The sequence below is a fragment of the Crassostrea angulata genome, chromosome 5 (genome assembly GCF_025612915.1).
Source record: "Crassostrea angulata isolate pt1a10 chromosome 5, ASM2561291v2, whole genome shotgun sequence".
Taxonomy (NCBI): Eukaryota; Metazoa; Mollusca; class Bivalvia; order Ostreida; family Ostreidae; genus Magallana; species Magallana angulata.
In genome coordinates, this window is record NC_069115.1 from 8,360,659 (window position 1) to 8,387,951 (window position 27,293).

The 27,293-nt window shown below is 34.3% G+C and overlaps 1 protein-coding gene across 4 annotated transcripts in view; it reads left to right on the forward strand.

The window, feature by feature from the left end:
• The first annotated feature begins 1,111 nt into the window (after positions 1-1,111).
• The window catches only part of LOC128184965 (protein mono-ADP-ribosyltransferase PARP4-like), a 42,692-nt gene continuing 16,510 nt past the window's right edge, over positions 1,112-27,293 (forward strand). For 2 of the 4 annotated variants that reach the window (XM_052854621.1, XM_052854624.1), the window contains exons 1-30: positions 1,112-1,286; positions 4,009-4,191; positions 5,300-5,498; positions 6,536-6,684; positions 7,214-7,354; positions 7,838-8,002; positions 8,148-8,285; positions 8,432-8,599; positions 8,800-8,948; positions 9,100-9,234; positions 9,349-9,447; positions 9,935-10,118; positions 11,636-11,780; positions 12,073-12,203; positions 14,139-14,363; positions 14,719-14,889; positions 15,195-15,305; positions 15,512-15,649; positions 15,965-16,151; positions 16,372-16,445; positions 16,545-16,732; positions 17,095-17,194; positions 17,421-17,588; positions 17,819-17,899; positions 18,238-18,318; positions 18,891-18,992; positions 20,967-21,059; positions 23,593-23,721; positions 25,185-25,268; positions 25,814-26,018. In XM_052854621.1, the coding sequence (XP_052710581.1) occupies positions 4,060-4,191; positions 5,300-5,498; positions 6,536-6,684; positions 7,214-7,354; positions 7,838-8,002; positions 8,148-8,285; positions 8,432-8,599; positions 8,800-8,948; positions 9,100-9,234; positions 9,349-9,447; positions 9,935-10,118; positions 11,636-11,780; positions 12,073-12,203; positions 14,139-14,363; positions 14,719-14,889; positions 15,195-15,305; positions 15,512-15,649; positions 15,965-16,151; positions 16,372-16,445; positions 16,545-16,732; positions 17,095-17,194; positions 17,421-17,588; positions 17,819-17,899; positions 18,238-18,318; positions 18,891-18,992; positions 20,967-21,059; positions 23,593-23,721; positions 25,185-25,268; positions 25,814-26,018 (4,072 nt within the window). In that variant the 5' untranslated portion in view covers positions 1,112-1,286; positions 4,009-4,059. Of the gene's footprint in view, positions 1,287-4,008; positions 4,192-5,299; positions 5,499-6,535; positions 6,685-7,213; positions 7,355-7,837; positions 8,003-8,147; positions 8,286-8,431; positions 8,600-8,799; positions 8,949-9,099; positions 9,235-9,348; positions 9,448-9,934; positions 10,119-11,635; positions 11,781-12,072; positions 12,204-14,138; positions 14,364-14,718; positions 14,890-15,091; positions 15,137-15,194; positions 15,306-15,511; positions 15,650-15,964; positions 16,152-16,371; positions 16,446-16,544; positions 16,733-17,094; positions 17,195-17,420; positions 17,589-17,818; positions 17,900-18,237; positions 18,319-18,890; positions 18,993-20,966; positions 21,060-23,592; positions 23,722-25,184; positions 25,269-25,813; positions 26,019-27,293 lie in introns of all 4 variants that reach the window. The other 2 variants (XM_052854622.1, XM_052854623.1) reach the window with 2 other exon arrangements.

The following is a 27,293-nucleotide window of genomic DNA, read 5'->3' on the forward strand; positions in this document are numbered from 1 at the left end:
GTTTGTTCAAATTATGGTCCCCAGGGGTTGGGTGGGGCCACAATGGGGGGGTCAAATTTTTACATAGTAATATATAGAGAAAATCTTTAAAAAATCTTCTTCTCAAAAAACTATTTGCCCCAAAAAGCTCAAATTGGAGTTGAAGCATCTTCAGATAGTTTATATTCAATTTGTTTAAATCATGGTCCCCAGGAGTAGGGTGGGGCCACAATGGGAGGATGGATTTTTACATAGGAATATATAGAGAAAATCTTTAAAAATCTTCTTCTTAAAAACCAATAGGCCAGAAAAGCTCAATTTGGAGTTGAAGCATCCTCAGATAGTGTAGATTAAAGTTTGTTCAAATTATGGTCCCAGGGGATAGGGTGGGGCCACATTGGGGGTGTGTGTGAATTTTTATATTGGAATATTTTGAGAAAATCTTTAAAAATCTTCTTCTCAAAAACTATTTGGCCAGAAAAGCTCAAACTGGAGTTGAAGCATTCTCAGATATTGTAGATTAAAGTTTGTTCAAATCATGGCCAGCTCTGGATCCGCTTTAGCAGACCCAAAACAGACTCTGAGCAGACACAGAAAGCAGGTCCAGGTTTGGTTGGAGTCTGCCTTCTGTAAGGTTGGGTTTAAGTCAATGATGTACTAGCCGCACAAACACTTTCAACATCTTCAAGAGTAACTTATTAGCTTAGCAAGTTTTACTAATGACTACTCGTGTATTCCATATTTTACACTCCACTGAAAGAAGCCATGTATATACACCAGTCATGAACAGTATGTTAATTTCGGAGGCAATTAATATATGAAGGCAGATATATTTGTGGTCAGATTTCTTTCAAATTTTTCATATTTACAGGTTTTATTTAAAAGAATGAAATGTTAAATTTTCAGGAAGAAAAAAAATTCCGCCGCCCCCCCCCCCCCCCCCCCCCAAAAAAAAAAACAACTTCGCTTACATACAACCCCACGAGTACATTCAATACTTTGATTTATTTTGCTTTCATTTTCTAAATTATACGAGGAGTTCCGATATTTCACTGAACTATGTCTTTTCTGTCATTCTGCACTTAAATATATGTATTGAAAGTGTATATTTGGTGTGATTTATTAATATATTAATTATATCATCTGTGAATATTGTTCTCCAAGCATCTTTAAAAAATCTGAATGAATTCTTGAAAATATAGCAATGACGACGCCACAAAGTTCCGAACGGACTACTCCAACTATGAGGAAATCGCTGAAAATAAACAAATCCGAAATCGTCAAGTGCCATGAACATTTTCTGCAGGGTAAGTTTGGGTGGTTCTTAAAGAGTTGTATTGCATTGGTCTCTCTTTACGTGTCTAACAACAACACTCTCTGCGATGTGTGTCATGACCTTTATTGTTTGTAAACAAGATGTTTACAGAGCCATTTTATAATATTTACATTCCACATATATTTTGCATGTAAAGCTACTGCAGATATAGCACCATAACACAGACAGGGTACTAAAAGGTTAAATCACGAGTTTTAATTGTGACGTCACAAACGTTGAACGCTGATAAATACAACGTCACAAGCGAAAATCAAATATCACGCTTGTGGCTGTTACTGTGGCTCTTCCATTAATTTGAACTTACCCATAGGATAATACAGTAACTTGAGGTATAATTCGCATTTGCGTCCAAGGCAAGAAGGTAAAAAAATGTAAATATAAGCATTAAATCCTTATTTTTTGAAAGATATAGTCTCATAACTGCAACGGTGTGTGCAAACAAATTTTCATAACGCGCTAACGCGCGTTATTCAATTTGTATGCACACACCGTTGCAGTTATGAGACTATATCTTTCAAAAAATAAGGATTCAATACTTAAATGGCCAACATGCTCGTGTACGACTTGAACAGTTTAGATGTGACTTTTACATCTCTGATATTCCTTAAAAAAACAGAAAAAGAATACTCTTGCCACTTTCTCTGTCAATTAATACACTTTTTAAATGGCATTTAGTTTACAAAAGAAACCAAAGAAGAATAAATAATACCCCCCCCCCCCCTCCCTAAAAAAAAATTAGGAGGAGACATGTTTCTGTATTCCTCGGGTATGTTCAGGACTATGGGCTGCTTACTTTATATGTACATTAATTTATATAGTCATTCAGTGGTGATCAACTCGATGAGAGTCTTCATTTATCATTTGAATAGTATACTCATGCAAGAACTTACAATTATATTGACGTGTCATGCAGCCTCACAACAATTTTATCTACATATTCATGATATTGTAGCTGTGTTACAAACTTTGTTCTCAAAGACTAAAACTCTTTTGGATACACTCTTTCTTCCTGGTGAAACATCTGGTAATGTACTTGATACATGCATACATTTTATTATTCTTACCTTTAAAGGATAATTTGCAAGATGATCGAGTTTTTGCGATCTTGTTATTTAGGAAATGAATTTGCCAGTGGTTGCTGGTTCAAGTCCTATCGAGGACACTTGATATCGTGTTATCTAAAGTCTGTCCCAAGATTTTTTTGTCGCATTTATTTCCTTAAATTATTTGATAAATTATTTATAAATACTTCTTGGTTCAGGCAATGTTCATTCAATAGTATAAAAAAAATCCTAAGATTTCCCCTTTGAAACGCCCCCTCTAGCTTGTCGGGTATCTATACAAGGTAAAAATAAAAAGTCTACGAGGTTTCTCCATTGCCAAGGAGATGATGACGCCCAGATGATATCGTTGAAAAATTGCGCGAGGTGTCCCGAGTACTTCCGAATGGAGAAAAGATTTCAACACTCCCCATAATAAATCTCCGTAGGAAATCTGTTTTCGTTCCTGTGAATTTTTACGAGGGAAAAATGATAATGTGTGAATGAAGTTATCTTGGGAATTTTCCCTTTCATTAATTTAAATTGCACTTCTGTCACAGGTATGACACTCATGCCCTCAGCACCACAGAGACTGTTATGAACATTGTCAAGCTATACATTATCTATGATTATGCCTCATGACTTGAATATCAACAGTTTTATTTATTTATAATTTATTTTTTTTATTTGAACATATTTTATTGTATACAATCATATATATGTATAAGACACATTAAAATATGTTCAAATTAAAAAAAAGGTTTTTCTGATAGATATTTATTAGACTTGCAGTGCACACATTTAGTAAATTACATGTACATTAAAAATTTTACATTTTCAAAATCACCTAATTATTATATGTTTCATCATACCAGTACATGCTATGTTATTTTATTTTGAGCTTAATTATCTTAATTTGATTTTCAGTCATGGCATTCACCAATATAAAGCTTAATTTTGTGAGACTAACCAGGGCAGACTTCCTTCCCCAAAGTTATTAATATATGATTCTGAATCAGACAGTTTCAACAAAGTTCGGGCAACATGACAGGGACATACATATTGCATATTTATATAGCAGCAAAGTTTTACTTTAATGCGACTGGTAGTTAGTGTATAATAAAGGTGAATTAAGTCTTGAATTCATTAGTTTATTAACCTCAATTCAATTGTCAAACTATAATGAATCAATATCATTTGAGATGCGCTTGCAGTATTGCTATAACATTAATTTAAATTGTTGACAACTATATGAAAATATAATATATATTAATTTATATTATATCATGTATATTATGATTATATACAATACTATATTACATACATACATACAAATATATAACATAAAGATACCGTAGTTTCATCAATATTCGTTGAATACCAATTTTCGTGGATTTCATTGTTTAGTTGATCCACGAAATTAAATGTTCATCGAAGTGCAATTTCTATTAACATTTTGTATTGATAGGGCCATTGGCCACAAATTTACCTATCCTTGAAACTGTGATTTTCATTTTATCCACGAAAATTGATACCCTTGAATATTAATGAAACCACAGTATTATATCTGCATTCATAAGAAATGTAGTACTACATTTAGCAGGTTGATTAAAATATAGTATGGTTTATATTTTGAAATTATTTATGCTGCAGATTTAAACCTGTTCTGTGATTTGTTGAGCTGTGTATAACTGTGTAGACAATATGGAGGGCGTGTTGGCAGGGTGCCAGATCGTCCTGGACCTCAGCACCAGTGTCGGCTTCAAGAAGAAACAGGAAGTCAGGAGTACCATCACACAAAATGGAGGAGTCATCTCCTACATAGTAACCAAGAAGGTAACAGTCATGTACAGTGTTGTTTAAAGTTTGAAAGTCGCAAGTAATAAAATGGCAGCAGATCATTTCAGTGGATGAAAAATGCAGTACATGTTAAATGAACGCGGCTATTTTAAGGCTGTCCAAAGCTAAATATATATCGAAAAATGATACTATTTTAATTATCGAAAAATACCTTAACCGAGCGAGTTTCTTTAAACTTTTATTACCGATACATAAATTAACAGTGACATCCAACACTATTTTGATGTATTTATGTGACGTCATATATTTTTCTTAAGCACGTGACGGGTGTATTCTAACACGGTAAATAATCTATAAAAATTGCATCGGTGCAAGTGAATAATGACATTAAATCAAAAATATTTTTATGAAAAATCCTTCGATAAGTAATGTATTTTGCAGTTCTTTCTGGGGGTTCATATAAATATTTTGTTTATTTGAAATATTGTCAAAACATTTCACACCGCCATTGAAATAACTAAGGCACATTTTTGCCCTTTAGGCCTGTTTTACACAAAATCTGGTCAATCGGTAGATTTTCCCCAGCAAGATTCACATTGGTACTTATTTTCTCTCCCGATTTCACGTAAAATATACTAATATTGTTTATATCTTTCACTTGCGCCAAGCCGTTTTTTTATATGCACATACATATCACCATTCATTAGATTACACATAGCAGGAGGAGTCTCAAAACCATTAGTTTATGAATAGTTATTTACCTATTACGAAGCTTTAAAACTGTTGATTTTTTTATACTCCATATCAGTGATATTGAATTTAGTATCACTAGTATTTAAACATATCTTATGAAGTACAGACAAGTGACTTTCTACATATCGCTGTGAAATTAATCGGGCAGCCTTAACATAGTCGCGAACAGTGTATTGTACATATGAGAGAGAGAGAGAGAGAATTCACAGGATTTTAACTTTTTTATTGCAAGTGGTAAATAAAAACTGTAATGTTTTTGCATAAATATATTAATTATAAATGAACTTAAGGATTTTTAAGTTTATGTAACTCTCTTATCATAATTTACTAAACATATATTAAGTTAAGTTACTCTTGACATCTTAATATGATACAATACATGTACCTCTAGAGTACCCATGTTGTGCTGAATGATGCAGAGAAAGCAGACGTCAGCTATAAATGTAAAATTGCCGCAAAGTTCCGCATCCCTGTGGTTTCGCTGGATTTTATTTTTGACTGTATCAGTCAAGGGAAGCTACTGGACACAGACAATTACCTTCTGGTCGGGAAAACAAAAGCACAGGAATTCAGCTCAGGCAAAATATCAGGTAGGTGAAAAAAAACCATGGATATTTAAATGAGGGGGAGAGGCTGCAGTAGGAGTGGAATATTAAGTGAACAATTAAATATTTTTTCAATATATAACATATCGTAATCTTTAATTTTATTATTACCATATTTTGGGGTGTTTATAAGGAAATCGTTTGGAATAAAGTCTATAAATCTATACTATAAATCTATAATGATTGTATCGTCCTCTATCTGCTCCTAAGAGAGGGCGTTATACTGTTTTACCCTTGTGTGTCTGTCTGTCTGTCCTTAACAAAAAATCTTTGTCACATTTTTCTCAGCAACTATTCATTGAATGTGCTTGAAATTTTAACACACTCTTTGTTTAATGATGCCAAATGGTGGGATTTATTTTTGTACCAATCAGACATTAAGTTCCTGTTAAATGATGACTCTATTTATTTTTATCCTAAATTTCAAACAAATTTTCGTCCAAGATTTCTTGGCAACTACTCTTTTCACCCTTTTACACTTGTAAACGGCTTCGCCCACTCTTGATTTCACCCAGATACAGTTGTGTCAAAAGAGCTATAAATTGAGACATTGGAATTCGCCCAGTCTTCAATTTGCCCACTGACAACAAGGGCGAAAGGGGTGGAAAAAAAACGATGGCGAATATTTTCCCTGCGTACAGTATTGTTTGCAGATGGTTGAAATTTAACAAACTCTTTGTTAAGGAATGTGATATATCAAGATATATTTTTATACCGATCAATTAAATGTTAAGTGACAACTTTGTTTATTTTAGTCTAAATTTTTAAACAATTTCTGTCAAAGATTTCTGAGCATTTATTCATTGCAGCTGCTTGAAACTTTATCACACTCTTTGTATAGGCATGCCATATGTGAAATTTATTTTTGTAACAATTGGATGTCAACTTACTGTTGTCCTTGATGTCGACTTTGCTTGTGTTGTATTTTCACATCGGAGCGGGGGTATTACTGGTGAGCATTGGCTCACAGATATCTTGTTTTATGGCTGCATTATATGTCTTTTGACTTTTTTCATGCAAAGCTGGGAAATCTGAGTTGAGGTCAGATGGAAAGAAAAAGAAAACTATTTCTACTTTTAACCCAAAGTCTGTGAAAGCATGGAAGGAGAAAGACAAAAACATGCCAGCATTTGACGAAGAAAGCGAGGTTGCGAAGTTTGCCATGTTTCAGGTATATACAATATGACTAGTGTACAGCCGTTCTGTGAATGTAAAGGGACAAGGAGTAATAAAAAAATAGTGTAGGTATGGTTCAGGTATCATGTAAATCTGCAGTGTTCAAGGTACCTCACTACACACCTAGATTCATACTTTAAGACACTATGTCACAAGGTGGCAAGTTAAATGTTTTGTTTAACTGTTTGTTTCATTTGATTTGGTTGTATATCATCATAACTCAGTGGTTAAAGTATTGGGCTTGTGAACCCCAGATCAAGAGTTCGAATCTGCTTGGGGCTTTCTTCATGTTCACTGAACCAAATTTTATGTTAAATCAAATTGCACATTATTTGCCTGTTTGACTTAAATATTTCTTAAGTACTTTTACACTCTCAGGCTGCAAAAAAAGATCCTGGAGTTCTGATGTTTAGATAAAATTAGTGAATGATCGAAACTAATGTAAAGGGTTTGATTTTATTATACATATATTGCATAGCTATGTTTTACATAAAATTTTACATTAATTTTTCCTTTGATCACAGAAATATGACAAGAAATCAAACAGCACACAGTTTGGTGTTTTAGAGATTCACGCTCTCACCAGAGTTACTGCCTTTGACAACAAGGACCCCCCACCGAGATTCTGCGTTTGTTCTCACTCCGGAAGTGTAGAGGATTTACAGGTGAGAATTACTGTGGAATCATTTTAAATTCGTAGGGTCCAATTTTCGAGAATAGTTGGTTTTGTGCTAATTCATGGAGATGAAATTTCATGGATGCGCCGGTTTTCATTTTCAGTATTAAGAAAGATAACTCTTTCTAAATTTGTTTTCTTCAAGGAAAATGTAATCACAACAATAGCTACTGTGAATATACTGATGCTTATACACAAACAAGTTCTTATTAATAACAAAGATGTATAATTTATTTTTTTTATTCAATATTTGTGAATTATTGAAGATTAAAATAAAAGTGATTGAAAAGGTGATTGAAAAACTGCAGACCTTAATTTTCCATTAAATTTTTAATTATTCAATAGAATTTGATGTAATGAGACTTTTACCGTAATCAAACTTACATTTATTTTTAAAATTTAAATTTGAATTATTTGTTCTCTTATACATTTACCTCTGGTTAAATAAAGTACATGTATTACAAATTCCCAGGATAAAGGAGACGGTGGAAGCAAGGAGTACCGCTTCGTGCAGACGTCAGAGGAGGCCCTGAGTGTGTACAGCGCCCTCTATAAACAGATGAAGGATCCCCCGAGTAGCATGAATGTCTGTCACAAACCTCCCTGTCAGAATATTGGAACCAAACAGTTCCAGAAGGTACGAGGTTTGATTCAGCCTATTAGAAATAATTCACCATTCATTCGTGGTTAACATTGTGGGCTAAACTATAATTAGTTGTTGAATGTTTTCTTGTTTTTTCCAAAGTACTATAATATATTGTTTTTAATCACAAATAAAACAGCTGATACTGGAGTATGGGATGGAAGAGACAGAGTTGTCTGCCCCTGTGGCAGAGTTGATGCAGCACATTTGGCGGGAGGCAGGGGGAGAGATCGAGCAAGTCCTGAGTAGTCCACTGCAGTCCATCAAACTGGACCAGGTGAGCTTCAGGCACCCCATAGTGATCAGTTTGTCTGTTTCTATGTTTCTTCCATTTTTCTTTTATGTTTTATGTTCAAAGTACATTGATTTATAGTCTAGTTCTTGAAAATGAAATTCTGACCAGATTACTTTTGGCACATTCAGGTTGAGAAGGCTACAGCCATTTTGACCCACATGAAGGAGAGCCAATCAGACAACAGCAAACTCCAGGCTCTGTTTGATGAGTTCTACACGGCCCTCCCTCACCGACCTCAATACAGGACAACCAGCTTCTCCATGTCATGGCTGGCCAGGAAACTTGACCTATGTCAGGTATGAGTCTATGTCACTCAGGTATGCCACTATGTCAAGCATTACACTATGTCACTTTGTCAGGCATATTGCTATCTTAGTTATGCTAGTAATGATACTATGTCAGTTATAACACTATGACAGTTATACCACATTATGTCAGGTTTACCATTAACTCCGATATTCCACTATGATGAACATTTTATATTGTTTCCTTTCAGCTAATCAAGGACGTAGTGTCAGTAAGTGAGGCCACGAATTGGTCGACGCGAGGCAATGCCGAGGCTCAGTACAAGGCCCTCAGATGTCAGATATCCCACGTATCAGGAGGCCTACCCAGACAGGTCCTAGATATCCTCAACCTGAAACAGTGAGTTTAGTACAATATTGTTCAAGATATCATTAATATTAATATCAGACCTAGAAGTAGATGTCTTCGATCTTGCATGTACATGTACTTCAATCAATCAGTGATATTCTCAATCTGAAATGGTCTGATGTATGTTTGCTTCATATAACAGAGGGGAAGAAATGAGAATTCAGAATGTATATGCCATACATCGGCCCTCAGAGAGTGAGAAATTCCGCTCAGACCTGAGTTCCAGGCCGCTGTTTCATGCCTCCAATGCAGAAAACTTTGTTGGAATTCTTTCCAGGTAATAGCTTGTTAAATGTTTTATCTTTCCTTTTAAGTAGACACTTGGTGCATATTAAAGAAAACAAAGATTAGTGTATTCTCTAGTGTTGTTATGGGAAATGTTATATTACAGAGGTCTCCTAATGCCAAAGGTCGTCGTTGATGACTACGGAGGAAAGAGAACTGATCCAGGAATGCTGGGACATGGGATCTATTTTGCAAGCTCTGCAAGGTGTGTGTTTCAGCAGTTGTCTGAACGAAAATATCATAGGGAAGATTTGAAAATTTTATTGAGTTCATGGCAATATTTTTGTGTTGAAGTATATTATCATGTTTGTTGTGAAATTCAAATCAAAAAGGGTTAAAAAGTCATGGAAATTTGGCTTTTCAACCATTCCAGAAAAAAGTGCTTGTTTTAAATTATTGTTTTTCTATGGCCTGCAATTAAATTATAGTTATAAATAATTTTTAAAAATCATATTCAAAATTTTTAGTTTTATCTTAGTGGTAATTTGTCAACAACCCAGCGACTTTTAATCAGACAATGACAGCTATTTTAATTAGTATTAAACTTTATGTTTGTTCTTTTAAACTCTTGATCTCTAATGATTCATCAAGATTGCCTGAAGTTTGAATTATCAAAATTCACCTGTATTTATGATCATTGCATTTTTAAAGCCTATTCCCTGACCCTTGTGTTCTCTTTCATAACTTTATAGTACGAGCATAAAATACTCGAAACCAAGTAAAACCAGAAACACACGGATGATGCTTGTCAGCCAGGTGGCACTAGGAACCACACTGGACGTGTACAAACATCAGCGGGACCTAACAGAACCACCCAGTGGCTACCATAGTGTCCATGGGGTGGCTGCCACAGAGGGGGTGGAGTCTGAGTTCCAGGTCAGTAGGTTGTACTGATGGTCAGGGCAATGTCATTAAGTTTACGACAGTCAGAAAGTTAAGTTAGTCGTGTAGCGTATTAGTGGTCCATCTGTCTTCTTGTCTGTCCTCAGTGATCCCTTTCAGTTTCAGTGTTATATGTTTCCCTTCTGCGTAACGCAGTTTTGCACCAAATTTTCATAATTTTCTGTGTTTATTTCTGTTCATTTGTTTATTTTCTACTGGAAATGATAAAATAACTTATGTACATGAGACAAACTGTGTCACTAATTACAGTAAAACTCGGTAATAGCGAAGTCCTAGGAACCAATGGATTAACTTCGTTATATCAATGATTTGTAATATCCATATAATTAACAAATTCGTACTTAAGTCTAATAACTATTATAATACTAGTAGTGAATTCACTATGTACATTATTTTTTTATCAGACTACAATTTTTGCTAATTTAGGGAAATACATTTTTTTTATACCGTTAAAGATCAGACTGTGAATTGAAGAATTTATATGAAAATATTTACATCTACAAAGTATTATTCCCTCTATTTCTTATGGAAACCTATAGTTAAATCATAGCTCTATAGAAACAGCCAGACTGAAATCTACACGCCCCGTTTATCGATTGGTTGAAATCTACAGCTGCTGAAACTGATAAGAAACTGACAGGACAGATATTGACACGCCCTGTTTATCGATTGGTCCAAATCTATAGCGACCTAGAAAAAATCATGGACTGCACGAAATAATCATAACGATGTCAGACTCAAAGTCTCACAGGAGACGATTTGGCTGTTTCTTTTAGCTAACATACTTAGTACGTACATTGACAGTAATTTAGTGAATTTTACTAACTTTTCATAATCAATTTATCAATTAGCTAAAAGAAAGATGTTAATATAAACAATAAAATGCTTTCTTTGTTGATTCATTCGGGTTATGAAGGTAGCAATCAATGCAGAAAAAATTTACATAACCCGCTAATTTAAACGCAGGTTATGTATTTTTTCTGCAATGTCGCTACCTTCATATCCCGAATGAATCAACAAAGAAAGCATTTTATTGTTTAGATAAATTCATTCAAACTTTTATGATAAATGGTAGTGCAGACTTTTTAAACTGAGTGTGAAGAAATAAGTTATAAAAGTGTCAAACTTTGTTATTATTCAGCTTTTACTGGACTCAAAATCAGTTCGCTCTGTCCGTAAATTTCTTATGCCCAAATTTATTAAAACCGTCAAATTTCGCAAAGATTTGTAAAGAATTTTATCGGGTACTTAATCTGTATTTGTACTTAAGGAGTTTACTGTACTTAAATTGTCCAAAGATTAAGGTCACTGACAGGTACATTTAGTGGTTTAATTATACTTGAGCAGTACTGCTTTATGAGATACCCTTTCTTAAAAAAATTATTGCGTTAACTTTAATATATAGAATGTTAGAATTTTTATTTTTATAAACATATTAATCAAACTTAAGGTTTAAATTGCTGAGTGTGTTTTGTTTATGCTTGTAATAGGATGATGAGTTTGTTGTGTACAACACAGACCAACAAATGCTGAGTTATCTCGTTGAGTTCACCATTGGCAGTGAGATTCCTGTGGAGATATCTGTTGAAAAAGAGGCTTTAGAAAGGGAGGAAACTTTGTCAGAGAGCAGTATTGGTGAATGAATATTTTAGTAACTTATTTAGAATGAAATATTAAACATTACAATTTTCAATCTCCATATAAGAATAAAAATTCTTACGGGTAACTTATTTGTAAGTATATTATTTGAAAAAAGACTTTAAGATATTTCTTTGCATTGGTATTTCTGATATATAAAACAAATAAACAGTCAGTAAATAAACTGAAAATGTATTTCTTTGTATTTAATTAATTCTGATGCGTGATTTGTTAAGAACAGTTACAATTAAAATTGAATTCCAAGATATTTTGCTGGTTGATTTTGCAGACATCAGCGACGTACATGATGTCACAGACCCATTGACAAAGGTCAAGGCCGGCTTGGTTTCCAATGACGACACCCCAGTTACTCTACTTGAAGCCCATATACGAGCTAAATTGATTGATCTGGCCGGGGAGGTAAACAATGAAATACATACACTTTACGCAGTACTTACAAAATAAAGCCATTTCAACAAGAGCTTGGACTTCGGCAGTATCTGTCAAACTTGGATTTGATGAAGGCAGAGTCTACTCAAGGTCAACTGTTCAGTCATTGGCTTAATGATATGAAAACATTGAAAGGAATAACCTTTGTCCAACTTAATCCAGGGATGAATATTTTAGTTAAAACAGCATCAATGTCACACAATCTAGCAGACCTTATTTTAAAAAAATCCAATTTTGACAGTCTATTAAATATATATATATATATATATATTTATAAGCTGCCTAAGGTAATCCAAAGAAGGAATTCAACATTTGACAGCTTGTTATGATGATTAAATTATATAATTACATCCCACCAAAAGCCAAAGAAGCCACATTTTTAAGGAGGTTTAGTGATAAACAGTTGACCAGTGTGGTCATCTTCATACAAATTGAATGAACTTGTCACCACTGATAATTGGCTCAGTAAATTTCTATATCATTTATAGACAAAAACTATCATGTGAAATCTTTATTTAAAGGTAAGAAAATTCTAAAAATAGCCATAACCAACAATCCTCATTTAAGTGAAAACTCAGAAGATTTTATGTTGCAATACTAAAACTGTATGTAAAAAAAATGAACAGAATACCTTTACAATGTTTGATTGTAATAGTACATCAGTATTTTGTTCGGTTGTCAGGTGGTGGTGTTACAAGAGTACCACAACAATGATTGATTGTAATAGTGCATCAGTATTTGGTTTGGTTGTCAGGTGGTGGTGTTACAAGAGTACCACAACAACTATTGATTGTAATAGTACATCAGTATTTGGTTCGGTTGTCAGGTGGTGGTGTTACAAGAGTACCACAACAATGATTGATTGTAATAGTACATCAGTATTTGGTTCGGTTGTCAGGTGGTGGTGTTACAAGAGTACCACAACAACTATTGATTGTAATAGTACATCAGTATTTGGTTTGGTTGTCAGGTGGTGGTGTTACAATAGTACCACAACAATGATTGATTGTAATAGTACATCAGTATTTGGTTCGGTTGTCAGGTGGTGGTGTTACAAGAGTACCACAACAACGATTGATTGTAATAGTACATCAGTATTTCGTTTGGTTGTCAGGTGGTGGTGTTACAAGAGTACCACAACAACGATTGATTGTAATAGTACATCAGTATTTGGTTCGGTTGTCAGGTGGTGGTGTTACAAGAGTACCACAACAATGATTGATTGTAATAGTACATCAGTATTTGGTTCGGTTGTCAGGTGGTGGTGTTACAAGAGTACCACAACAACGATTGATTGTAATAGTACATCAGTATTTCGTTTGGTTGTCAGGTGGTGGTGTTACAAGAGTACCACAACAACGATTGATTGTAATAGTACATCAGTATTTGGTTTGGTTGTCAGGTGGTGGTGTTACAAGAGTACCACAACAACGATTGATTGTAATAGTACATCAGTAATTGCTTCGGTTGTCAGGTGGTGGTGTTACAAGAGTACCACAACAACTATTGATTGTAATAGTACATCAGTATTTGGTTTGGTTGTCAGGTGGTGGTGTTACAAGAGTACCACAACAACTATTGATTGTAATAGTACATCAGTATTTGGTTCGGTTGTCAGGTGGTGGTGTTACAAGAGTACCACAACAACTATTGATTGTAATAGTACATCAGTATTTGGTTTGGTTGTCAGGTGGTGGTGTTACAAGAGTACCACAACAACTATTGATTGTAATAGTACATCAGTATTTGGTTCGGTTGTCAGGTGGTGGTGTTACAAGAGTACCACAACAACTATTGATTGTAATAGTACATCAGTATTTGGTTCGGTTGTCAGGTGGTGGTGTTACAAGAGTACCACAACAACTATTGATTGTAATAGTACATCAGTATTTGTTCGGTTGTCAGGTGGTGGTGTTACAAGAGTACCACAACAACAGTGACCAGGCCCTGGAGGCTAAGTACGTCTTCCCGCTGGATGACATGGCCGCCGTGTGCGGTTTTGAGGCGTTCATCAACGGGAAACACATTGTTGGGGAGGTGAAGGAGAAAGAGACAGCCCACCGGGAATACAAGCGGGCCGTCCAGGAGGGGCATGGGGCGTACCTCATGGACCAGGACGAGGAAACGCCGGTAAGATCAAGATGTTCACTTTAGACACAATGGTAATAATATGATCAAGGTCAATCAACATTGCAGTTTTATTGAAAATAAAAGCCAATTTCAATACATTTGTACTATTTAAATATCATGGTATACTAAAATTCCCCTCTTGTGAATATATCACCAAAATTATTATGACCCACAAAGTTCACAGTACTATGACTCACAAAATTTAAATAAAAGTCACTACGAAAATTACTCATTGACAATTTCAATATTATTTATACAATGTATATTAAAACATCTCATTTGTGAATCTATAACCAAAATTACTTTGAATCACAGAGTTAAGTATATTGGCAGTCATATCTTTGTTACTGTACAGGAGGTATTCACGGTCAGCGTGGGGAACCTCCCCCCGGGGGCTGTGGTGGTCATCAAGATCACCTATGTCACAGAGCTACAGGTGGACGGTGACCTCATCAACTTCCGTCTCCCAGGCAGCGTGGCGCCATGGAAACAAAAATATGTTGACGCACCGGAATTCAAAGACAAGGTCTCTGATTCAACATTGATTGTTTGAATATTTATTGAAAGCTTCTTAAAGATTAGCTACAGAACCATAATTCTATGTATAAAGGTTGGATAAAACTGTGCCCTAGAATCCATCATCACAAATTTTTCTTAAGAGCTACTGTTTTTTCGGTTTTTCAGGCAATGAATTTAATAAGAAAATGTGTCTTTTTATGTAAATGTAGGACTGGGACACAGTCCAGGTGGAAGATACCTGCTGTAGTGTACAGGTGTATGTAGACATGCCCTTTGTTATATGTCTGTATTTTTGTCTACTCTATGTTATAGGACTGGGATACAGTACAGGTGGGAAACACCTGCTGCAGTGTACAGGTGTATGTAGACATGCCCTTTGACATCCGGAGTCTGGAGTGTCCCACGCATAAAGTACTCTCCAAGGTAATCTATAGATACACTGTACAGTCACTGCTCTGATATTACCTGACTGATCAAAAACAATTAATGAACTGGTATTTTCTAAGATTAAACTTTGAACATTTTGATGACATGAGCATAATGGTTAAAATTAATAAGAAACACATTGGTGCATTTCAACCTTGTTGGGGTTTTAGAGCAATATTTTTCATGTAAAATAATGTTTGCAGAGAACGGCCACTAAGGCTGTGGTGGAAATTCCAGACGAGTCAGACCAGACATTGGAGGATGGATTCCAGCTTCTGATTGGTTTAGCAGAAATCCACGTTCCGCGGATGTGGGTCGAGTCGGATGAAGGAGAGTCGCAGGTAGTTACAAGGAATTCTCATGAAATCAATTACTTTTATTTTTCAGTCATATACTGACAGTAGATGGAAATTCATAACATATGATTTAGATTAAGTAATTTACAAGAGAACCCAGGTATATGTTAGCAAGCAAATTGCAATGAGTATAACTTATTGTTACTTCATTACTTTGTCATAGAGTGAGTAACGTTTAATTTTATTACTTTACATCAAGTTGAAATTTAAAGTACAGCATGTATGACCACAGAGCAATTTAAAAAAAAATCGAAATTCACTGAAAGTAGATGAACATTACATTAGGGTTATCTATATTAGGCATGCATGTTGACCTTTTACCCTGAGTTTGAGGCTGATGAGGAGTCAGAGGTTGAGGTCATCCTGATGATTGACAGCTCCAACTCCATGAAGGACTCCTCCCACCGTGATGCCAAAAAGGCTGCTCTCCTTGTGTTACATCTCATGGATCCAACATGGAGGTTCAATGTGGTCTCATTCGGGACAGGTATAGTATGGATCAGAGAGAGAGAGAGAGAGAGAGAGAGAGAACTTAATTTATGGATATAGCAGTGTATTACCGGTAATTGTTTTTACAAACATACTGTTCCGGTTTATTTTCAGAGAATGTATTTCTCCCTTTTACTCTTGCAAACAGTTTTGCCCAGTTTTTGAATTGTGAGTTATTATAAATGTACCTGTTGTAACTATTTGTCTTTTTTTTTTAGCATTCACAGAACTTTTCCCATTGAGTCAACCAGCCAGTAAATTCAATGTACAGACAGCAAAGCAGCATATTCAGGTCTGCATTTCACACAGGAAATATTATTTGTAGGCTTGCATGTTGTCGTTTAAGGTAATTTAAAAGAAAAAATTGTAAAAAGTTTGACATCTGTTGCAGAAATTACAAGCAAACCAGGGTAATACTGAACTCTACAGACCCTTACACTCTTACTACCTTCTTAAACCAGAGAGTTCCACCAGGAATATTTTTCTTTTCTCTGATGGCTATATCAACAATGATGAGGATACCCTGGCCAAAGTTTCCCAGAATTCTCAACACACAAGGATCTTCACCATGGGAATCAGGTTTCTTAATTAAAAACTTCTTCTTTAAAACTTCAACACTGGTGTGAAAACATTTATCTGAGTGTCCTTGCATATTTTTCAGTTATTTAATTTAAAACTGTAACAGTTTTGATTACATTAAGTAAAGATTAATATGTATGATGTGCAGAATCATACCCTAATCTTTGGTAGGAAAAAAATGTACAATAACAATTGAAACATTTTCTGTAAGTTTGAATGGTCAGGTGTAAAATGAAAAAAAAAATGATCAGGGTTTTTTTCCGTAATATTTCAATATTATGATATATGATAGAATAGTACAATTAATATGGTTCGAGAGTGTTCGACTTTGTATTTGTTCAACTTTGTATTTCTGCCCACAGCTCTGTAGCAAACCGTCATCTTCTGAAAGCAATATCCAGGGTTGGAGCAGGTTCCTATGAATTCTATGATTCCAAGTTCAAATCTAAGTGGGAAGATAAGGTAAATTTTATGATACTCATTTCAAGTTTAAATCTAAGTAGGAAGTTTAAATTCAATTGGGAAGATATGGTAAACTCATACACTCAAAAATAAAAATTTTGTGATAAATAAAGAAACAATGAAATCAATGGGATTTCCAAATACTGGTATTACCTAGTAAATGATCAAGGTGTTTGACCTTTGTTTTTTGAAATATTGAAGATAAACTGTTTTTGTGGGTTTTTAGGTTAGGTCCCAGTTACAGAAAGCGGCCCAGCCGGTGCTTACCTCAGTATCGGTAGACTGGCGCCATGACGACCAGCACCCCGCACCAATACAAGCTCCGGAACAAATCACCGCTCTGTTCAGCAGCTCACGCCAAGTGATCTACGGATTCGTGGACAACTGCTACATGGTGACGTACAATCTCTTTTATGTTTGATTTCATTCCTACATAACTCTATAATGGTTTAATAAGTGTCTTTGATCTTGAATTTGTAACGTGCATCCTTTGATTAGTTACTAATGGTAACCTGACAACCCTTGAATATTTAGGTGGTTATATTAATTATCTAAATTTTCATCATTTTGTACACTATCAGATGTGTGTAGTATATGATTATCTGTTTTTCTCTTGAAATACAGGCTACTTTAAAAGCAAAGATTGGTGGTCAGGAGATATCTACTGTTGTCTCGACCTCTGACCTCAGTGTTACTAAGGGCAAGGTAAGAGATTGTTAGTAATGCATGAAATAGCAGCCGTTTTTTCACTGTTTATCATTTCCATGCACTTTCGTTCCAAGTTTTTCTTAAGTGATAATTGAATGCATGTAGTTCTTAATAATTCTTAATCAGAGATTGTTGAATATTTTTCTTATCACTGAAATCATGTGACTGTTTATTTTTGTAGTTGATGACAACCATGGAAGACTAATTATTGTCTTATTATATTAAACACTGTCAGATATTTTTATCTTTAGGGCTTAGTTCATTCTACAGTACAGAATGTATTAAATTTAAAGCAATTATTAAGCCTGCTGTAATTTTTGAGATGCTGCTTGTAGATGCTGCACAGATTAACTGCCAAGGGAGTGATCCGAGATTGGGAGGATGGAGTTCTCTCCCCTGATAGGACCAGTCATGAGGTAAATAATGGCAGTTTTATTCTTAGATCTTAAAGTTTTTAAAATTAGTTTTTGGCTTATATTTCTGGAGTTCAATTGACTTTAGTTAAAGTAAAATTAATGTACTTGTAACAATTTTAACACCCCGAGTACAATAATTATTGAAACTAAATCAGCCAGTATCAGTTTCAGGTAGTAGCCTGCAATCTATGTAAACCAGTAGACTTTCAATTAAATTTCTTTTTTTGGAAACTTTAAAGATTAATCATCATTAGTTATTTGAAAACAGTTTTTTTTACAAGGCAAAATATTGCTTTCACAAACCAGAATCACATTTCAGGAATAGCTTCCGATTCTACAATACTGCATGTGTTTGCTATCGCTTGTCTGTCACCTTTCGTCCTTTAAGCAGTCTAGATTGTGGTGTCAGCAAACAAAACATCAATGTATACCATTTATTCTCCGACCCATAGGCCCTTATCATATGATGCATCCTCATGATGCATATATTATGGCAAGAAAGACATAAAAAAATTTTAATGATCATAAAATGTAGTTAATATTTATTTTTTTGCTTTCTTTTCAACCCACAGGTTAAGAAGATGAACCTGAAACAATATGTCATCGAGCTGAGCAAGAGGTACTCCATTGTGACCTCACTGACCAGCTTTGTAGCCATTGAAAAACGAGAAAAGGTAAATGTTGTTTACTTTTATGAATCAAGTAGAATATGTTTGAAATTAAAGCAGGTGAATGGGGATGCTATGTCCCAGTTTTCATTTCAATTTCATTTAAGGTGACTTTTTGCTAAGATAGATAACTCACTGGAAATAGTTACTCTGCATAATTGACTTATAGAATAAATAATTTATTTTTAACTGGGTTTTACAACGGAAAAATCTGGTCATTGAAATGGTGAAAATGGCGGGCAGGCAGGCGGGCTGCTGCCAAAAGGGTACCCTCATTGTACGGATAACTCCTCCTACAGTTTTCAAGATAGGAAGTTGTTCTTTTGTGGATCAATTATACATGTATCAGAGGTGTGCATATTGCTAGGATTTTGATTTCCGATGATTTATGAAAAAAATACCAGCTTTTGAACTTAGTCATTTTTTGGCAAAATATTGAATAAGGATACCCTCATTGTACGGGTAACTCCTCCTACAGTTTTCAAGATAGGAAGTTGTTCTTTTGTGGATCAATTATACATGTATCAGAGGTGTGCATATTGCTAGGATTTTGATTTCCGATGATTTATGAAAAAAATACCAGCTTTTGAACTTAGTCATTTTTTGGCAAAATATTGAATAAGGATACCCTCATTGTACGGGTAACTCCTCCTACAGTTTTCAAGATAGGAAGTTGTTCTTTTGTGGATCAATTGTACATGTATCAGAGGTGTGCATAATGCTAGGATTTTGATTTCCGATGATTTATGAAAAAAATACCAGCTTTTGAACTTAGTTATTTTTTGGGGAAAATATTGCATATAGAGTACCCTCATTGTACGGATAACTCCTCCTACAAGTTTCCAGATAAGAAGTTGTTCTTTTGCAGATCAATTGTACATGAATCAGAGGTGTGCATATTCTATGATTTTGATTTTTGATAATTTATGAAAAAAAAAAAATACCAGCTTTTGAACTTGGTCATTTTCTGGCAAAATATTGCATATAGGGTACCTTCATTGTATGGATAACTACTCCTACAGTTTTCAAGATAGGAAGTTGTTCTTTTGCAGATTAATTGTACATATATCAGAGGTGTGCATATTCCTAGGATTTTGATTTCTGATAATTATATTATCTTCTCTCTCCTTGGCCCAATCTTGCTCATCCTACACCCACAGAGTGCCTTTGGGTAAAGGGTGTGCAGTGACCTTAAACTATGTTTGAAAGGTTAAGGTCATAGCAGAATTATATAAAAAAATCCTTGTGGCATATCTTCTCTCTGTTTGGTCTAATCTGGCTCATACTTAACTCACAGAGTGTCTATGGTCAAAGAGTGTGCAGTTACCTTATATGAAGTTTGTAGGTCAAGGGTCAAGGTCATGTTGAACAACACAAACATCCTTTTCGGAGCATATTTTTTCTTTATTTTGGCTCTATGTGGCTCATACTTCACTGTGATAAAAAGAGCTTTTGAGTAATGGATTTGTAGTGACCTTGAACCAAGTTTCAAGGTCAAATGTGAAGGTCATAGCAGAACTCTATAAAAAAAAAATTGTGATCGAAGCATATCTGATCTCCCTTTGCTCCAATCTAACTAATATAAAATGATACAAGGAACAGTTGTTCAGGTTAGCGGTGTGGCTGATTGGCCTCTTGTTTACAAGATGAGGTTGCTATGATATCTATTTCAGGATGAGGTAATGATACAGGGTTGTCTCTAAGACCCGGGAGCCAGGGAATTCCCCCACCTATAATTCCTTAATTACCCCCTTCTACTTTTTCATTTCCTCCTTCTACTTTAATTTTTAGAGACAACCCTGATGATATCACCAATATCTCAAGATGGTGTTAATGTTGTGGTGAAATCTACTTCAGGATGAGTTTGACATGTGATGATACATGTATTAATTTCAGGATGGGGTTATTTTGTTGTATATTTCAGGATGAGGTTGATGTGCTATATTTTTCAGGATGATGCTGTTGTGTTCTATATTTCAGGATGAGGTTATCCCAGATTCTTTCCCAGATGTTGGGGATTTACTGATCAAAGAGGATGTAGATATGCTGAAATACCTTTCCTGGGACAATGAGGTAATGATCCAATTAAATCTTTCAAAATTAAAGAATTATGATTTTTGTTTAGTTATTATATGGCAGAAGGACTCAACACAAGACACAACACAATGAAATTTCTAAAGCTTTCAACTAACTGATTTTAACAGATTTAAAGGGACTTAGACACGATTTGAGCTCTTTTTTTTTCATTTTTAATGTCTTGAGTGGTCAATAAGGATGTTTTTAATGCTTTTTCAAAATTTGAAAGTCAAATATCGAGTTACAAGCAAGATACAGAGGTTAAAATTATTTGTTTTGTAAACAAAGCTCGAGTCTTGTTATTGGTTACATATGTCTTGTATTGGTAAACGTGTCAATCTAATGTTGCATTTTGTTGTTGGTAAAATTATTTATAAACACATTGAATTAGTTTATCTTGTTTCCATACGTTATTTTGTCAAAGAAATGGTAATTTCTTTACTTTTCATTATTTGTAAACAATTAATTATAAGACTCAAGCTTTGTTTACATAACCTCTGAAAATAAATATTTTCTTAACTAATTTATTGAAAAACAAAATTATTAAGGAAGGAGTCTTTTCTGGTTTTCGACTTGTCAAACGTAAATTTGATTAATTGTTCATTAAATCAAGATGAAAGGAAATTAAAATAGTATATTTTTCTTTCTTTTTTACTATCATACAACTTGGCATAGAAAATTGTATTCAATGTTTAGAATGGAACAAGGACTATATTTTTGGCGTAGGAAAATATCACATGTTGCGCAATTCAGAATTGCTGCAGATTATATATATATAATGAGTCTGTTTTAGCATTTTAAAAACAATAACAATAATGTTGGAATTTTTTTTACTAATGTGAACTAATAATATGATACTTGGGTTTCAGAATATGTTTTTAAAATATGATTTGCCTATCAAATAAAATTTTTATAAGCTTTTTAAAGCGCCCATTCTATACATTGATTTTTGTGGAAAAATCACTAATATCAGTTTTTCTCTCTTATGAAACGGTCAATATATTAGCTTTTCTGTCAATTTATATCTTTATATAAAGTCTTCATAATACATTAAAATTAGAAATGCTTTATTATTGGAAGCATAAAAAAACAATCAAAATTTCTTCAAAATTTAAGAAATTTAGAGGAAATGCGGGCTAAGCAATATCAATTTTAGTATAAATATGTATTCCAATTTAGTAGTATAAGCTGATAGACACTCTCATGGTCTATGATTTCATTGAAGATTTGAATCTTCAAATCTTAAACAAATGTCTACAGAACTATAAAGAGCTACAATATTTTTATCACTCTTTACGTTGAGGGAAAAGGTAGTGACCTTGACCTGACCTTTATCCGAAAACAAAAAGGTCAAATTTAATTAAACTGATAGAATCATTAAGTAATATGATCCGTTTGACTGTGTCAAAATTTCATGCATTTCTTATTATAAGAAGTATGTTTGATAATGAAAAGACTCCATCCTTAATACAGATTTTTTTAGGATTGGTGCATTTGTTACAAATCAAATTTAATATCCATGCAACATACAAATAAATGGCAACACAAAGTATTAGTTAATCTGAAAAAACATATTTGGGTCAGGGCAGGTAGGGAAAACCAAAAACACAACCTGTACTGCTTTGTAACGAACGTCGCATCAATTGTCGCATTGAATACTCCCTGGTAAATCTATTCATATGGAGCGCAAAAGCCCTCGTGCATGAAATAACCAGTCTTAAAGTAAACCAGATTATACGAAAACTAACAGAAATTAACGAGGTTAAAAACGTAAAGAAATGAATTGTATTTCGCTTGTAATATGACTTATAACATTCAAATTTTGGTATATCATTCAATATACCCAAACTATGTTATACATAAAAATCAAAAATAAAATTTTCATTTAAAATCGTGTCTAGGTCCCTTTAAAGCACTTGAAAGCTTATTGATAAAATTAGGTCAACCAAAATTCATTGAACAGATCGTTTAAAACAAATTTTTAGATTAATTAAAACACTTTCTAGTTATAGAATTTAAGCCTTTTCCTGCTCAATGTCCAAGGCTGCCTATACAGGTTTTTCTGCAAAATTTAATTTTTGTTTGTGTTGTTTTTCCATGTGAAAAACATATTAATACTTGCAAAAACAATTGAATTATTGAATTGATATTTTATTTATAATACGACTTGAGTTCGCATCCTCTTCTCTTTTGACTTTCTACAACTTCCAATAGTATATGTAGCACTTGCCACATATTTCTGGAATTTATCATATAGGAAACGAAAAATACAGATTTGAAAAATAACCAATAAGATAAAACATGTATTCATTATCTAGCATTATATAATTATGTGAAGCTAACACTAAAAACAAAAATTGGTTGATGCAAACTTAACCAGTTTATCTCTGGTAATTAGTGATATCATACCAACTAGAGTCATGGCCAACGAAAGTTGGTTCACAATATACAGAAAACTGTTGTTTTGTAAACATGTCTAAATTTTTTATTCATTGACTGAAATAAGAAATGTTTTTACTACCGTAATTAGGCAGATACAACTTCCTATGAAGAGGACACATCATCAGAAGAAGGCACATCATCAGGAGATGAAGAAGAAGAAGAAAAAGAAGAATATGCAGAGGAATTGTATTCATTAGAATGCATGGTAAATTATGAGGTACAGTCCCTGAAACGTTCTACTTCCCCACTTGAACAGTAAACACACGCTGAGTGAATGGTGAACAGAATATGGTGAGCACTTATGAACGGTTAACAGTGAGCAAACGCATAGTGCAAACGGAGCGCAAATGCAAGTGAAAAGTGAAATATAAGATTATCCTTGTTGTAATATCGTTATAAATGTTTACATTAAATTCTACTAAATGTGAAATTCTGATTAATATGAAGACTCTGATGTGAAATGTAAGTTTCTTTCTACCTTTACACATGCGTTCTTTCCTCATTTTGTTGTAACTCTCAAAGACTGATCCTTTCACTTTGGAGTACCAAATGAAAATGAATGAAGCGGTACTTATTATAATGATAAGAGAATGCTGAACAAACGGTGAGTGCAAGGTGAAGGCTTTTTGAAAGCACAGTGAGCACTTTGTGAAGGATGAGTGCGAACGGACCAAAGAGCACAAGTTAAGGCATGGTGAGTACACTGTGAGGGCAGGGTGAACGCACAGAAAAATGGGAAAGTAGAAAGTTTCAGGGACTTTAAGAGTACGTAAATTTCTACCCGATCTAGTATTTTTGATGTTGAAATTTTTATCTGGTGAGACTGTCTGTCAGACGTTTTATATCTCTGTTTGGTATCTACTATGAATGTAATATGAGGGGTGTCCCAAAATAACCTACAAGGCAGAACACATAAGGTAATTTAAAATCTGTTCCCTGCTATTTCATTAGACTTCAATTTTTCCTTCAATCACCATTCAAAAATTCAAACCTGTACTTTATTTATTTCTTGAAAAATGAATATTATTAAGTAACAACAAGTTATGCCAGGCAGCGCAATGTGACACGTTGAAAATGCCCAGTCAGACTCTATGTATTGGTGCTGAATCCTCAAAATCAATTACGATAACATTTAGTAAATTTTATTTTCGAAAATATCTTTAAAAAAATATTTTCTTTTGCGCATTCAATATACATTTCTAGTTTTGGTTTATAAAATATTTTTTTAAGTACAAACAATCTGTCAACTCCAAACTTGCCCTGTATTTCATGTACTTGTTGTCTAATGTCCGACTTAACAAAATGTGTTGTTCAGCATTTTGATGTCCATTTCTATCGACCAGGGTTTCTTTTGTAACTTACTGTCATCATTCTCGTCCCAATATTTTCAATTTTGTCAGACTACTAATTCACAAAATGCATTTCTAAGTTAATTTGTTAATTTATTTTACTTCAAAAGCCACTTTGTTTCAAGGTCTTTACAAAATGTTAGTTATTCAAATTCAGTTACCTCTGTGCTAGTAGCTGCCTCAAAAGCTTACATCGTAATTTTATTACGACTTAAACTTGTCAAAGAATGTGCTATAAAATCTTTGAAAGTTTTGTTACATTCAAAACATTTTCTCTGTAAAAAAAAAAATTATTAACAAATTTGAACATTTTTTTTATTTGAATTTGAAGATGGAAGAAGTGGGAGATTCCTATGAAGAATTTTTTGACGGAGGAGGAGGTGGAGGAGGAACAGAGAAAATTGAAAGTACTGAGGTATACATGTATATATAAATTATCATAACAGAAACTTGTTCCAAGGAGTCAATTCAGGTTGTGCTGCCAGGCCTAGATCATTAGATCAAAGGTCATTAGATGTTTCAATCAGGCCTGGCAACCACAATAGAATTATTTCATGATGATAAAATAATTATTATAATTTATGATGATGACTTTGGCTGACTACACAAGAGTCTCAATTGTCATCACGAATATTTCTTGCCTTAAACCAGTCTGGATGTAACAGGGCTTGGTCGTGATTAATATATAACATGATGATAAATATTAAATGATGATGAAATCATTACATAACCCATCTATTATTAAGGTAATAACATAACCCACCAATTATTAACTTTTTTAAAAGGTAATTTATTACAGAGCCCATATAAGGCCTCCAGATTACTTTAATTTTGATTGTTACTGAGTCTAAAATTTAAAGATTTAAATGTTGCAGGCAGGAACTAAACTTTTATTACAAGATAAATAAAGTTTTCTTATTAAAATTTTGAATAATCATAAATACCTGGTAATCATTACAGGGTTGTTCAATGTTGTCTGATGATGATGAAGAAGACGACCTTCAACCCATAGTGATGGACATGGGCTCTCTCTTCATGAAGGCGGGGTTTGCTGGCGACGACACCCCTCGGGCCGAGTTTGAGACCACGGTAGGGCGACCCAGGCACCAGGGGGTCATGGTGGGCATGGGACAGAAGGATGCCTATGTTGGAAAGGAGGCCACAGGTAAGATAAATGTAATCAAACAGGTTTCAGGTAGACTTGTGGAATCAAAGTCAATGGTAAGGCAATGAAATCATTGGTCACAGGTAAGACAATTTAATAAAAAAAAAAAAACACAGGTAAGATACTGTAAACAAAGGTCCAGATAAGACAATTTTTAAAACGTCACAGGTAAGATAAGTAAATCATAGGACACAGGTAAGACATGGTAATTTAAGGTTACATTACTTGTAAGACAAAGTGTTTGCTCTGGTAGGTTACATAAGACAGTGTGATTGTAGGTTACATGTAAGACAGTGTTTTAATTTATAGATTACAAACAAGACAATGTAATGGTAGGTTACAAAATACAGTGTGATCGTAAGTTACAGGTGATACATTGCAATCATAGTCACAGGTAAATACAGTTATGTAAATAATTAAATATAGGATACAGGTAAGACAGAGTGGTGGTAAGTTTCATCTGAGACAGAGAGATAATTATTATTGTAGGTTAAAAAATAACCATTGGTTACAGATAAGGTAATGTAAACAGAAGTCACAGGTCCCACTTAAAAAAGGACCAACAGGTTAGACTCACTCTCAGCTATAGGTAAAACAGTATGTCAGTCGTCATAAGTCACCAGATCACTCTCAGCTAGGTAAAACAGTATGTCAGTCGTCATAAGTCACCAGATCACTCTCAGCTAGGTAAAACAGTATGTCAGTCGTCATAAGTCACCAGATCACTCTCAGCTAGGTAAAACCATATGTCAGTCATCATAATTAGTCACCTGATATCTCAGATAGGTAAAACCATATGTCAGTCGTCATATAAGTCACCAGATCACTCTCAGCAAGGTAAAACAATATGGCAGTCGTCATAAGTCACCAGATCACTCTCAGCAAGGTAAAACAATATGTCAGTCATCATAATTGGTCACCAGATCACTCTCAGCTAGGTAAAACAATATGTCAGTCGTCATATAAGTCACCAGATCACTAGGTAAAACAATATGTCAGCCGTCATAAGTCACCAGATCACTCTCAGCTAGGTAAAACAATATGTCAGTCGTCATAAGTCACCAGATCACTCTCAGCTAGGTAAAACCATATGTCAGTCATCATAATTAGTCACCAGATCACTCTCAGCTAGGTAAAACCATATGTCAGCTGTCATAAGTCACCAGATCACTCTCAGCTAGGTAAAACCATATGTCAGCAGTCATAAGTCACCAGATCACTCTCAGCTAGGTAAAACCATATGTCAGTCGTCATAAGTCACCAGATCACTCTCAG